This window comes from Rana temporaria, chromosome 1 (genome assembly GCF_905171775.1).
Source record: "Rana temporaria chromosome 1, aRanTem1.1, whole genome shotgun sequence".
NCBI lineage: Eukaryota > Metazoa > Chordata > Amphibia > Anura > Ranidae > Rana > Rana temporaria.
In genome coordinates this window covers 225626025-225640860 of record NC_053489.1, presented here as the reverse complement: position 1 = coordinate 225640860, position 14836 = coordinate 225626025, and the positions used below count along the sequence as shown (strand labels likewise).

The following is a 14836-nucleotide window of genomic DNA, read 5'->3' as shown; positions in this document are numbered from 1 at the left end:
GGGAGCTGTAATTGGCCAAAGCCAGGGTGGGGATTTAGTACACGCCCCACACTATATAAGGCTGCCTGGAAGTCGGCTTTATGTATTGTGTTGCGGCGTTGGTGAAAGACAGTGTCATTTCAATTGAGTTGAGCAGGCAGGCGAGTGAGTTAGCCGCAGTTAGTGAGTAGAGGATATATATGCATCCTGTGTGTGTTTTATTTATTTATATATATAATCACACACTGTATTGAGTTTAGCTAGATCCATTTCTGTATTCTCTTCCTAATACACTGGCAGGCAGGTGATTGTGCTAGCTGCAGTATTTTCACTTAGTGTACTGTGTCCTTTGTACAGTGTGCAACTAAAGCTTGCATGAATACCATTGCTGGTGTTCTCATATTAATACCACAGTCAGGGATCTGCAAGTATTGTCAGTTAGTGTACTGTGTCTTTGCACAGTGTGCAACTAAAGATAACTGAAGACAATTGCTGGTGTTCTCTTACTAATACTGCAGGCAGTTGATTCTGCTAGCTTCAGTGTGTGTGTGTGTGATATATAACATCCCCGCGTTGTGCAGCTACATCTCCCTGCAGGCCATTAGTATGTCTGGAAGGACAACAAGGAGAGGCAGAGTCACGAGCCGATAAAAGAGGGCAAGCAGGCTCTGCGTCTAGAGGCAACAGCGCTGGTCGTGGACACTGTGCATCCTCATCGGCACATGGCCGTGGGACACACTCGTCCTTTTTCCGGCAGCTGGCCGTGTTGAGCCGCAACATGCCAAAGACTTGGTAGAATGGATGACAAAGCCATCCTCATCTTCTCTCCCAGGCTCAGGGTACTTTGTCTGGCAAAGCAGCTGCCAACGTGGCCTCTTCCCTCTGCTCAATGGCATCAGTCACTCCTTCCCTAGCCCCACCATGTCCTCCTGAGGAGTCCCCCAAACTGTTTGACCACAGTGTTGGGTACATGCTGCAGGAGGATGCGCAGTGTTTTGAAGGCTCCGATGATGGTACCCAGCTAGAGGAAGGCAGTAACGTGAGCCCAGAGAGGGGGTTCCCAAGAAGGACAGCAATCTGGCAGTCGTGTCCCCCCCCCCCAGCTACAGCATACTGCCAGGTTTGCAGGGAAGGGAGGGGATGATGAGGTCACTGACTCCACGTGGGTGCCTAAGAGGAGGCACATCTCTGAGCCAGGGGCTAACTTAAGGGCATCACACCGACTGCATCACACCGCAGAGCTCCGCATATGCAGGGCGCTGTTGTCTCTCCGTGTTATTCCAAAAGTTAAGTTCTTTGGTGTGGGCTTTCTTGAGATGAGTGCATCAGATAGAACTGCTGCTATTTGCAACATATGTCGCAAGCGTATCTCAAGTGGCCAAAACATCACCCGCTTGGGCACCACATGCTTGACCAGACATATGTCGACCTGCCATGCAGTTCGTTGGCAAGCGTGCCTCAAAGACCCACACCAAAGAACAAAGCTGACCTCCCCTTGCCCCTCATCAGCTGGGATCTCCAACCCCACTATACCTTCAGTCCTCTCTGAAGCCTACACTGAGAGGAATGAAGGTGTAGAATTGGGTGTGTCACAGCCAAGTACTTGTGGGCTATCTGCTATCGGTACACCGATATCAGCTTGTACCAGGCAAATTTCCCTGCCACAGCTGCTGCAGAGCCGAAAGAAGTTCACTTCCAGCCATCCACATGCCCAGCAGTTAAATGCTAGCTTGGCTAAATTGCTAGCACTTCAACTGCTGTCTTTTCAGTTGGTAGACTCTGCCCTCTTCCGTGAGTTTGTGGAATGTGCAGTACCTCAGTGGCAGGTTCCCAAACGCCACTTTTTTCTCATGGAAGGCGATTCCGGCATGTGGAGGGCAGTGTCCATGCCACACTGGACAGGGCGGTCAGCGGTAAGGTGCATATTACCGCTGACTCATGGTCCAGCAGGCATGAACCGGTACATTGCCTATCTTTCACAGAGCATTGGGTGACTCTGCTGGCAGCTAGGAAAGATGCAGGACAAGGTACAGTAGTGTTGGAGGTTGTTCCACCACCACGCCTCCAAAATGTGTGAACCGTAGGAGTTCAAGGGGCTACGCAGGAAAAAATATGCCATGCGGTGCTTGAACTGGTGTGCTTGGGGGACAGGAGCTTATATGCGAAAGAGAGAGATATAAAATCGGGGAAATCAAGTGAATAAAGGTGTTGTGTCTAAAGGTTAAAACTATCAATGGTCAAATCAATTAACATGCTGCATTTAAAGTAATACTAAAGGATTTTTTTTTTTTTAACCACTTCAATACCAGGCACTTACACCCCCTTCCTGCCCAAGCCAATTTTCAGCTTTCAGCACTGTCGCTGTTTAAATGACAATTGCACGGTCATGCTACACTGTACCCAAACATAATGGTGGTATTTGATCACCTCTGCAGTTTTTATTGTTTGCTAAACAATTAAAGACAGAAAATTTGGAAACCAATAAAGTTTTCTTTTGTTTCTGTTATAACATTTTGTAAATAAGTTTTTCTCCTTCACTCATGGGCACTGATGAGGCGGCACCAATGAGGTGGCACTGATGTGCACCACTGAAAGGCTGATCTGATGGGTACTTATGGGTGGCACTGATAGGCAGCTCTGCCTATCAGTGCCACGTGATCATCCGTGTCTGATCACAATGTAAACAGGAAGAGCTGTTGATTGGCTTTTCCTCATTCGCGTGAGACGCATGACAGATGCGAGTAGAGGAGAGCTGATCGGCTGCTCTCCTGACGGGGGTCTGTGCTGATTGTTTATCAGCCCAGGACCACCAGGGATGGCCACCCACACTGGACCACCGGGTATTCCACCCTAGACCGCCAGGGATATGCCAAAAGGTGCCCTGGCAGCTGCCAATCTGTGCCCATCCACAGTGCCACCAGGTATGCCTATCAGTGTCCATCAGGCTGCTGAGGGGACTTAAATGAGTTGTGGGAGGTTAAATACCTGTCAAGCATGTGGTACCCAAATGGCTGGTGTTTTTGACAAGTTTGATCTGCTTGAGGCAAAGTTTGAAAATTTAATAAAGAAAAGACTGTGCCAAAACATGAAAAATAGTGAAATACACCAAAAAATAAAAATTGGTAAAACACAGTGCACTAAAATTAAGCAAAAATCACCTTCGGAAATAATTTGAAATAAAAAATTTAAGGACTGCGCCAATAAATTAAACCAGTGATTAATCAATAACGGTGCACACTCTAAATGACCATATACATACAAAAATATATTGAAAAATCTATTAGGACAACTCCAAGAAAAATAGTGAACCACAGAAAACTATTGTGTATTGATCACAAAGTCCACATTGATGGTAATAACAGGTTGCATGTGGATAGTATCAAACTTGGGTTTCTTGTATATCACGCCACGGACAGAGGTGCCCACTACCACATAAGATGTCGGCTTACCAGAGGGCATAGTATAAACGGCTATATCCCAGCCGCGGCCTTTAAACTTGCATGTGTACCGGGAGTACACCAGGAAACACAAAGAGCCCAGGAAAAGGTTTGATGAATACGCTCGTTATCGTCACAAAAGCCAATGCAAAGGGAAGAGAGGACACTAACCATAGCGTAATACAGTAGGATAAATTTAATAGAAAAAATAATATTGCACTTACATAGGTAGTTTAAAAACAGTTGCCGGCTGGCGCATACGGAGCCCTTCCTCCTCTGCTAAAGCGTGGTGACGTCAGCACGTCTCCCCCCAAATACACGTTTTGTCACAGCAGACGTTGTCAATGGGGATAGGGCGACGTTCTGACACCACTTAAATGGACCAAACCTCATTGTGAAGTGCAGGGATTGGGTCACAAAAACAACATCTTGGTTATGGACATAACTTCCAGTAACGACTCAAACGAGCTAGTTACGGCCAATAACAATATTTTATCATATAGAACCAATATTAAAAAGATTTATATTAAAAAGACTACAAAACAGGAAGAACAACCCACGACCTAATACAAATTACTAACTGGAGTAATGCGGCCACAATTATATGTTATCGCCGAACATTACAAGTACCATAAGTATTGCATCTCAATCACTACTTTAAAATGAATCAAATATTTATTTATACCCGTGCTAAGGTGCAAAAAGGTACCATATGCAATAATTGTATTGCAAATAATAAATACTGTATACAGTAATCGGTACTGCATAAAAATCAGTGTATGGTAAATATAGCCATCCAATTGTTAACCACTAGCCGACCAGCGGTTTTTACGGCGGCAGGTAGGCTCGGCTTCGCGAAACGACGTAATATTACATCATTTCGCATTTCAGCCATTGCGGGTGCTTGCCCCTGGTGCCGACATGCGTGCCCGGCGGGCGCGATCACCGCCGGGCATCCGCGATCGCTCATTACAGAGCGAGAACCGGGAGCTGTGTGTGTATAAACACACAGATCCCGGTCCTGTCAGGGGGAGAAATTACTGATCGTCTGTTCATGCAATGTATGAACGGCAATCTGTCATTTCTCCTAGTCAGTCCCACCCCCCCCAACCTTGTTAGAAAACACCTAGGAAACCTAATTAACCCCTTCCTCGCCCCTAGTGTTAACCCATTCCCTGCCAGTGATCTTTTTACAGTAATCGATGCATTTTTATAGCACTGATCGCTATAAAAATGCCAATGATCCCAAAAATGTGTTAAGTGTCCGCCATAAGGTCGCAGTACCAATAAAAATCGCTAATCGCCGCCATTGCTAGTAAAAAAATGAATATTAATAAAAATGCCATAAAACTATCCCCTATTTTGTAGACGCTATAACTTTTGCGCAAACCAATCAATAAACGCTTATTGCAATATTTTTTGTTAAAAAAATTAAAATGATGCACTTCAATATAATGTAATATCACTGCCCTGACACTCTACACTGATAAACCTTGCACAATAAACTGACCTTGAAGTAAAAATGAACGGTCACACTACCATCACACTGTATATATTCACACTAAAATTATACTTTATACCTGCAATATAATCACTATAGCACAATAACTATCTAGTAGCAATAGCAATGTACAGAGCCCTGATTTTATCTTTCTCCACACCAATATCACACTGCACATGGCTTCTATGGGAAGAATATTTAATAGTGTGCATTTGGACTAAGGACAATGAGCCATGATTAGAGAGCATTATGATAGTGTCCAGTCATGTCTCTGACAGTGCAATGTGCCCTTGTTGGGCAAAGCTTTCATTGTTTCAGCCAATAAGGGTTTCCAATGCAATGGGCAGTGCGTTGTGGGGCATTTGGTGGGCCGAACAAACGGTCAAACGCCCTAACAATTTGGATGTTCATCGAATGGGCAAACAGCCAATGTTTGGTCCGGACTCATGCTCGGGCCGAACCGTTTGCCCAACAGTAGTCCCCATCTACTTGGGTTGGGGGGGGGAGGGACAATGCAAGAGCAGAAGCTTTACCACTCCCCTTTACAAAATAGCTTCTTTATCTGGCAGGCAGCAAGCACGCAACCCCCCCAATGTCAAGCCATGTAGATCCAGCATCAATAACGATGAGTATGGACCGACCACCCACCACAACTGATACAATGGCATTGGGAAATCTAAATGCTTGAGTGATATTACAATCTCAAACTGAAGCTGGTGAGTATCTGCCATTTTAGAGGCAGTAGTGATACTGCTGCTATATTAGACTTCTGGCTGCATCAACAGGAGTTTTGAACATGCAGGTGAATTGGCCAAATTTGGTAAATTTGCTGAACCGTAAATAGGCTGCATTGTGGTCAAACTGTTATTCAATCTGGACCAAAAATTCCTTTATTTTTAAATGTTGTCTCTATTGAACGGTAATGAGAAAAAAAAATATTGTTGTTGCATTGGTACAAGTCCCCCATGGATGTTCCCAGCTACCCAACCATTTTTGCAAATAAAATAAGTGCTATGTTGGGGTTTATGAGATTTTTCTTATCCGTATGAACCTGCTACAAATTAAAATGTGCTCATTAGTTAACCGACATGTTTTACAACATAGTATCCCTCTTTATTTAAGGCACTTGATATTTATGGGAAAATTGACATCCTTGTCTGTAATGCTGCTGTGAATCCTTTTGTTGGTCCACTTTTTGAAACTACCGAGGAATTGTGGAATAAGGTGAGTAACAAGAAAAAGAACTGGGACTATAATGCTATAATGAAGAGTAGTTCTTAAATATTTTAGCTTGAACGTCTTTCTGGTATCACATTCAATTTGTCTTCAAACACCCATTTTAATTTGAGAAACTTCTCTAGCTTGGATGTAAAACTGAACTCCAGGCTACTTATTTCTTTGCACCCAAATTTCATATGTACAGGTGAGTAGGAGGTCCTACTATATTTATCTTCCTTGTTCCTGGGCCGATAAAATCTTATCTAAAATCGCCAGCTATCTGGAAGCCAGGAGGAGGGATTCACAGGGCATCCCTAAGTCAGAGAGTGTAACAAATCTGTGCCTTGCAGAACTATATTGATGTACAAGCAGGCACAAAACTGATCGTGTCCTCAACCCCTTGGTCACTAGAAGCTGCGGTATGCATCTGAGAGGGACAGCAGAGGGTCAGAGCTGCTAGCAGCTGTGAGTATAGTGAATAGATAAATGTAAGCTTCCCTGTCATTGCTGACAGTAACTGTCAGGGAAGAATTCCAAGAAGACCTGGCAGTGGCAAGTATGCCAATGTAGCCGTGCTAATTAGTGAATAGCGCACACAGTGCCAAATCTTTGTGCACGAAAGTGCAAAGCGTGCTAATTGCCAGCATCTACTGGACTATACAAGGACAGCAGTTCCTCTCATAAATTGCTGGATTATCATCCACCTTATATCCTGTGGATTATCGTCAACCTTATATCCTGTGCTCTGGTGCCTTGTGCTTCTGCTTGATTACACGTTACCGACCCGGATTACCCCTGACCTGCTCTGGCTCTGAACCTGACTTGCTCCATGGACCTGCTTCTGCCTTATTCCTGATTGATATCCTGTGTTTGACTCCGGCTTGATCTCAACCCCGCTTCTGCCTCTGCTCCTGACTGACTTCCTGTGTTTGACCACCGGCTTGGCCTTTGACCATGATTCCTGCCTTACCCATCTGTCAAGATCCACCAGCACCTCCATTGAATCATCTGCTGTGACTACTTCTATGCTCTTGGGTGTCCTCACATCTGAAATCATTCAGCAGCTTCACCTTTAGGCAGACTGTGCATCTGTGGGTATAGCACCCTCTGTCACCACCTTCATGGGTACTCTCCACTCAGCCACAAGGGAAGCCCCTTTGTCCCTTCAGCCTCCAGTCAGGTACATGACAGTAGCTCTATGCAACATTCATGCACTTAGCAGTGCCTGTTTAAACTATTTTGTTCTCCAGTGTCGGCTCATTTTATTTATTTTGAGACAGTACCTTAATATCCAAAGTTTAAAGTTCATCTTCTGTGCATTTCTTCATTGGGTTTTCCTTCTGCAACTAGTATTCCATCCCCTGGCAGCTCCTTTGCACTACCAAATTGTATTCTTGATATTAGACAGTCTACAAAAATGTTTTACAACTGGAGAAAGGATGAAGGATTTTTAATTTCTCTTACCACCTTCCAGGACGGCACCCGAGAGATGATGGCTCCTCCTGCAGGAAACACAATCACATGACAGTTTAAAAGGCCCCGCCCTTCCCCTTGCTCCTCAGTATTGATTGTGTTTCTCCAACACAGCGACACGTTTGTTTTGTTAATGGAAACCTAGAGACCGGGGAGGGTCGAAGGTACCCCTGTGAGACAGGTCTAAGGGAGGCCGGGGAGGGCTGAACTTACCTGTAGACTTCGGTCCAAACTCACAGGTCGCCCTATGTAAGCACCAGTGCTCTGAGCTGCGGGGAGGTGAGCCATCACTCTATGCTATCGAATCCACCACCATTCAAATCGCCGTTTCCCGGGTCTCCAGACGCAAAAACGCCGCGCTCCAGGCCTCGTTCTGAGACAGGAACTGCATCACAGGAAGTGGGCGGTTCCAGACGGCGTAACCCGGAAGTTCCCAGTGGAGCGTGGAGACAGCGTGGGTGGTGGACGGGTCGGCTTGCGGTGACCAGTACAGGAGTACCGACAGCCAGGACCGAGTCACCCTCCTCATGGAAGAGGACGGAAAGACCGACACGACCGCTGGCAGATCCAGGTCGGGGGGCGGTAAGTACCAATCCCCCTGGAAAGGGAGGGGGGAAGCGGTGAGAGCTCCCAAACTTTTAGGGAACGACCGGAGCAGGATCTGGTCCCTTCTCGTCCACTTCCTCCCCTCCCCAGTACAGCCAGCAGTCTTGGGGGGAAAAAAGACAATTTAAATGTATATTTCATGTCTTTCAGAAACCCCCAGCGGACCCCAGGAGGCCTCAGTTCAGTCTCCTTCCGCTACAGGGCATAGTTCCTCTAAAAAATTGTGGGAATTGTAGAGAGAAGCTCCCCAAATCCTACACAAAACCTTTCTGCTATAAATGTATTAATATACTGGCAGGAAAGGAGGCTGCTGCCATGATGAAGAGTTTTCTCTCATCCATGCAAACAGAAATGTTAGCAACAGTTAAGGCCTTCCGGGAGGCAGCCGGGCAGTCGGCACAGACTGAAACGGAGGAACTTACCCCTAAGGAAGGCACTTCCTCTCAGGAGACCCCCTTTTCTAGGGGCCCAAGCGTTTTCTTTACACCTTCACAAATTCCCCCTCTGGGGGAAGCAGACGGTGAAGAAAGTGAGGTAGTCAGTCTACCTAGGTCTAGGCACAGCTCAGGAGAGGTAGATGGAGACTCCATTAGTCAGTCTCAGGAAGACACACGTCCAAGAAAACACCTCTTTGCTGTAGAAGATCTAGAGAGTCTCCTCCAGGCAATCTACGCCACAGAGGAAATTCCTGAGACCCCTAAACCTACCTCAGCACAGGATAAAGTTTATAGGGGCCTGAGTGACGCTCAATCTAAAGTATTCCCCCTGCACAAATCCCTCAAGGAGTTAGTCCTTCAGGAGTGGAGAGACCCTGAAAGGAGAATAATCAAACAAAAAACCTGGAAAAGAAGGTTCCCCTTCTCCCAGGAAGATGAGGAAGTCTTTTTTAAGCTTCCTAGACTTGATGCGGCTTTGTCGCAAGTCACTAAATTATCTGATCTCTCCTTTGAGGATGCGGGTAACATCAAGGATGTGATGGACCGTAGAGCAGAGTCTCTCCTTAGAAAAGCCTGGGAGGCCAACGCAGCAGCACTAAGCCCAGCCTTAGCAGCAGCATGTGTAGCTAGGAATACAGATGTTTGGGTAGAGACACTCACCGACCACCTCGCCCAGAATTCGGAGGCGGAGGAGGTAGTTGAGTCACTTACAGTGGTAAGGAAGGCGATTGCTTACCTAGCAGATGCAGCTACGGAATCTGCAAGGGCAGCAGCCAAGACAGCAGCCCTCATTAACTCTACTAGGAGGGCAGTTTGGATCAAGGCCTGGGAGGGGAGATGCTACATCCAAGGGAAAACTCTGTGGCATCCCCTTCCAAGGTTCCCTGTTGTTTGGCAAAGACCTGGATGATGTCCTTGCTAGGTCATCAGAAAAGGAAAAAATTCCCAGTTAAACCCAAAAAAGAAGGTTTCAAGAAAACTTTTCGAGGCCCCCAGGGGCAGGGTAGACAAAAAGCCAAAAAGGAACCTTTTAGGCATTGGAACTTTGGCAAAGGGAACAGGAAGAACAACCTCCTTTTCCCTCCTCCAAAACCCAGCGACAAACCGTCCAAGTGACGACGAAGTCAGAGTGGGGGGTCGACTATCTCAATTCCTCCCTCTATGGGAGAGAATTTCGAACAGTCATTACATCTGCCAAATAATTCAAAAAGGCTATCGCCTAGAATTTCTGACTACACCCCCCACCATGATCACCATTACTCACCTTCCCAGGGATACCCTGAAAAGGTCTGCCCTCTTGGAGGGCATAGAGGAGTTAGCCAAACAACTAGTGGTGGTACCAGTACCAAAAGCTCAGCAGTACCAGGGATTTTATTCCCATATTTTCGTAGTGCGAAAACCCTCCGGAAAATACCGTCTAATAGTAAACTTGAGAAACCTGAACAAGTTTCTGGAATACAAAAAGTTTACTATGGAAAGTATTTATTCGGTAAGGAAGAACCTCATGAAGGAGGCCTTCTTGGTGACCCTAGATCTCAAAGATGCCTATCTTCACGTGCCAATCCACGTGCATCACCAGGTATATCTGAGGTTTGCGGTCGTAGTGGAAGGAGAAACCTTCCACTGGCAGTTCAGAGCATTACCATTCGGGCTAACCTCCAGCCCAAGGATTTTTACAAAAATCCTAGCAGAAGCGGTGGCATACCTGCACCTTCAGGGCATATCCCTTATACCCTATTTAGACGACTTGCTGATTTCAGGAAAATCAGCCGCCCAAGTCTCGCGGGATGCCAACAAAGCAATGGCACTCCTAGAGAGCCTAGGGTGGATAATCAACAAAGAAAAATCCTCCCTCAAACCAGAACAGGTCAAGACCTTCCTGGGATACGTAGTGGACACCAGACAGCAGAGTCTCTTCTTACCAAAAGAAAAAGTTTTAAAACTAACCTCAGCAGTTGGGAACCTTATCAAAAACCCCAGACTCTCCAGAAGGGATGTTCTGAGAGTCTTAGGCCTGATGTCGGCAAGCATCCCAGCGGTAATTTGGGCTCAGCTTCATGCCAGGACATTACACTTCTTCTTCCTGTCCTCATGGGACAAAAAGAAAGAGTCCTTAGATCAGAAGATACTGCTCACCCCCCAGGTTCTGTCCTCCCTGGAGTGGTGGACATCTGCCAAAAACCTGAGGGGAGGGCGACCATGGGCTAAGTGGAACCCAGTGAAGGTTACCACGGATGCCAGTTCCTAGGGGTGGGGCGCCCACCTGGAGGGGAAAAAAGCTCAAGGGCAATGGGACAGCTCACTAGCTCGCAGGTCATCCAACAACAGAGAACTCAGAGCAGTGGGGGAAGCCTTAATAGCCTTCCAGGAAGACATCAGAGGAAGAGAAGTCCAAGTAAGCTCAGACAACTCTACAGTAGTAGCGTACCTAGGTCACCAGGGAGGGACCAGGTCCAGTCCCCTACTAGAACTTTCCAAGGAAATTCTGATATGGGCAGAAGAAAGAGTACTCTCTATCTCGGCCATATACATAAAGGGGACGAGCAATACAGAGGCAGACTTCCTCAGCCGTCACAGGTTGAGGGAGGAGGAATGGGAACTGAACCCAGAGGTTTTTCAGCAATTGGTCCAGTATTTCGGGATACCGGAAATAGACTTGTTTGCCAACAGACAAAACAGGAAGGTAGAAAGGTATTTCTCGATTTCCTGGGAACTACAGTCGGAAGGTCTGGATGCGCTATCCCAGACCTGGCGCTTCGGGCTGGCCTATGCCTTCCCGCCGGTAGCGCTCATTCCGCGAGTTCTTCAGAAACTCAGCAGGTCTCCAGGCCAGATTCTTCTGATAGCACCATGGTGGCCAAAAAGAACTTGGTTCGCAAACCTAAGAGCCATGGCGATGGTGGAGCCTCTGAAGCTCCCGTACAGGGCAGATCTCCTCAGGCAGGGCCCAGTACTCCATCCAAAGCCGAAATTCTTCCAGCTAACGGCCTGGTTAGTGAGCGCCAGATTCTAGAACGCAAAGGCTGCTCAGAGAAGGTCATAGAGACCCTTCTCATGAGCAGAAAACCAGTAACTCAAAAGATTTACCAAAAAGTATGGAAGACCTTCTGTTCCTGGCGTAAGGAAAGACAGGTAGCTTCAACTTCTATCCCGGTTATCCTGGACTTCCTCCAGGATGGGGTAGATTTAGGATTAAAAGTTAGTACCCTTCGGGTACAAATAACGGCTCTCTCAGTCTATCTTGATAAAAGATTGGCGAAAGAGGACCTTATAAAACGTTTTTTGTTAGCTAGAGAAAGAGTTTCTCCAGTCCAAAAATATAGTTGTCCGCCTTGGGACTTAACTAGGGTGTTAGAGGCGTTATCTATACACCCATTCGAACCTCTGGAAGAGGTTCCCCTTAAGTTTCTAACATTAAAATTTACCTTTTTGTTAGCCATTACTTCGGCCAGGAGGGTAGGGGATTTGCAGGCGCTATCCATGAAAGAACCCTTCCTGAGGGTACAGCCAGATAGGATCACCCTCAGAGCAGACCCCCTGTACCTGCCGAAGGTGGCATCCCTATTTCATAGGACGCAAGACATAATATTGCCGTCCTTCTGTTCTGAACCAAAGAACGAAAAAGAAATTTCATTTGTTAGACGTGAGAAGGTGTCTTCTCATTTATCTAGAGAGAACTAAGAGTTTTAGAAGATCTAACCACCTACTAGTTCTACACGCTGGGCTCAGGAAGGGACTGCAGGCATCAAAAGCCTCAGTCTCTAGATGGATTAGAGAAGCAATATCCAAAGCCTATGTATGTACTGGAGCAACAGCTCCCAAAAAGATCAAGGCTCACTCTACCAGAGCCATAGCAACTTCCTGGGCTGAGAAAGCAGGGGCCTCCTGGGAACAAATCCGCAGTGCGGCCACCTGGTCCAGCCGTCATACATTCCTGAAGCACTATCGTGTGGAAATGTTGTCACAGCAAGACTTAGCCTTTGGTCGAAAGGTGCTACAAGCTGTGGTCCCACCCTGAAGGTAGGCCTGTGTTTATTACTCAATTATCCTCTCGGGTGCCGTCCTGGAAGGTGGTAAGAGAAAACCGACGTTAGACCTACCGGTAACGGTATTTCTATGAACCTTCCAGGACGGCAGGCCTACTTCCCACCCTATGGGGAAAGGGAAAAAAGGTAAGTACCGATAAGGACTACGTCCCTTGTGAACCAGTTCAGGATTACTCTATTGCATACTGAGGAGCAAGGGGAAGGGCGGGGCCTTTTAAACTGTCATGTGATTGTGTTTCCTGCAGGAGGAGCCATCATCTCTCGGGTGCCGTCCTGGAAGGTTCATAGAAATACCGTTACCGGTAGGTCTAACGTCGGTTTTCTGCACTGCATTCTAGCATAATATGACAGGCTTACCAATGAAGTGGATCCCTCCAGTGACGGTCTTTCTTCTGGGTTCAGCACTCTGGCTGTTTGAATGGCTGGGCCACAATGACATGTTCATGGCACAGCGCTTTAAATGGAAAGCAGTGCGCATGTGTCTTCACCGAGAGCTACAAATGTGAATATCTCCTAAACAATGCATATTTAGGAGATGTTCACTGTACCTACAAGCAAGCCTTATTCAAGGCTAACCTGTAGGTGCAAGAGAAAAAGCTAACTTTACTGCCGCTTTGAAAAAGTTCTGAGTGTGTCACATTAGAGTGGCAGTAGAGTGATAGTGTTCTCATATTCTTGTCGCCAAGTTGCTGAGAACTCTAATGCCGCGTACACACGATCGGACATTCCGACAACAAAACCGTGGATTATTTTCCGATGGATGTTGGCTCAAACTTGTCTTGCATACACACGGTCACACAAATGTCGGAAATTCCGAACGTCAAGAACACAGTGACGAACAACACTACGACGAGCCGAGAAAAATTTAAGTTCAATGATTCCGAGCATACGTAGAGTTTTTGTGCGTTTTGAATTGTGTACACACGGTCGGATTTTCCGACAACTTTTGTTGATGGAAATTCCGACAGCAAATGTCCGATGGCGCATACACACGGTCGGATTTTCTGACAAGCTCACATCAAATATTTGTCGGAAATTCTGACAGTGTATGCGGCATAACACTGTTTGTTGTATTCTGAAGAGAGAAAGGGGTGGCAGAGTATATGGATAGGAGCAGCTAGGGCTGTATGCATACACCCAGAACAGATCTATCCTGACATGACACCTTGAGGCCTAGTACACACGAGAGGATTTATCCGCGGATACGGTCCAGCGGACCGTTTCCGCGGATAAATCCTCTCGAGGATTTCAGCGGATTTGGATCCGATGGAGTGTACTCACCATAGGATCGAAATCCGCGCCGAAATCCCCTCGCGATGACGTGTCGCGCCGTCGCCGCGGCGACGAGCGCGACGCTGTCATATAAGGAATTCCACGCATGCGTCGAATCATTACGACGCATGCGGGGGATCCCTTCGGACGGATTGATCCGGTGAGTCTGTACAGACCAGCGGATCAATCCGTTGGGATGGATTCAAGCGGATAGATTTGAAAGCATGTCTTCAAATTTTTATCCGCTTGAAATCCATCCCAGGGGATAAAAATCCGCGGAAACAGATCCGCTGGATTGTACACACCATAGAATCTATCTGCTGAAACCGATCCGCTGAGATTTTTCAGCGGATGGATTCTATCGTGTGTGTGTACGGGGCCTGAGTATAACTGATAGGGAGTATTACAAAACTAGAAATGTTATACTGCATATTGCTTAACCACATACCTCCCAACTTTTCAACTTCATAATGAGGGACAAATGAGCATACCTCCCAACGGAGTTGTTGAGCGGGGGGGGGGGGGGTCCGCGAATCATATTTGTTAAGCGGGGGGGTTCCGCGGATCAAAGTTGTTGAAAGGGGGACGTGGATCGGAGTTCTTGAGTGGGGGGGGTTCCGCGGATCAAAGTTGTTGAGCGGAGGGGGGGGGGGTTTACCACGATTCGCTGGATTTAAAGATTGCAGGACCGCGGGATTTGACGTGAATTGCGGGACATTCCCACGAAATCCGGGACGGTTGGGAGGTATGTAACCACTTGGCGACCGCCGCATGTATATGTACGTCCAATTTTTGAACAGTATTGTTAACCACTTAACGACCACCGCATGTAAATATACGTCGGCAGAATGGCACGTACAGGCAGAT

The 14836-nt window shown here is 46.8% G+C and overlaps 1 protein-coding gene across 4 annotated transcripts in view; it reads left to right on the top strand.

Moving 5' to 3' along the window:
- The window catches only part of LOC120937582 (dehydrogenase/reductase SDR family member 4-like), a 156346-nt gene that overhangs the window by 12764 nt on the left and 128746 nt on the right, over positions 1 to 14836 (top strand). For all 4 annotated transcript variants that reach the window (XM_040350950.1, XM_040350927.1, XM_040350935.1 and 1 more), the window contains exon 4: positions 6040 to 6141. In XM_040350950.1, coding sequence (XP_040206884.1) covers positions 6040 to 6141 — 102 coding nt within the window. The remainder of the gene's footprint in view (positions 1 to 6039; positions 6142 to 14836) is intronic.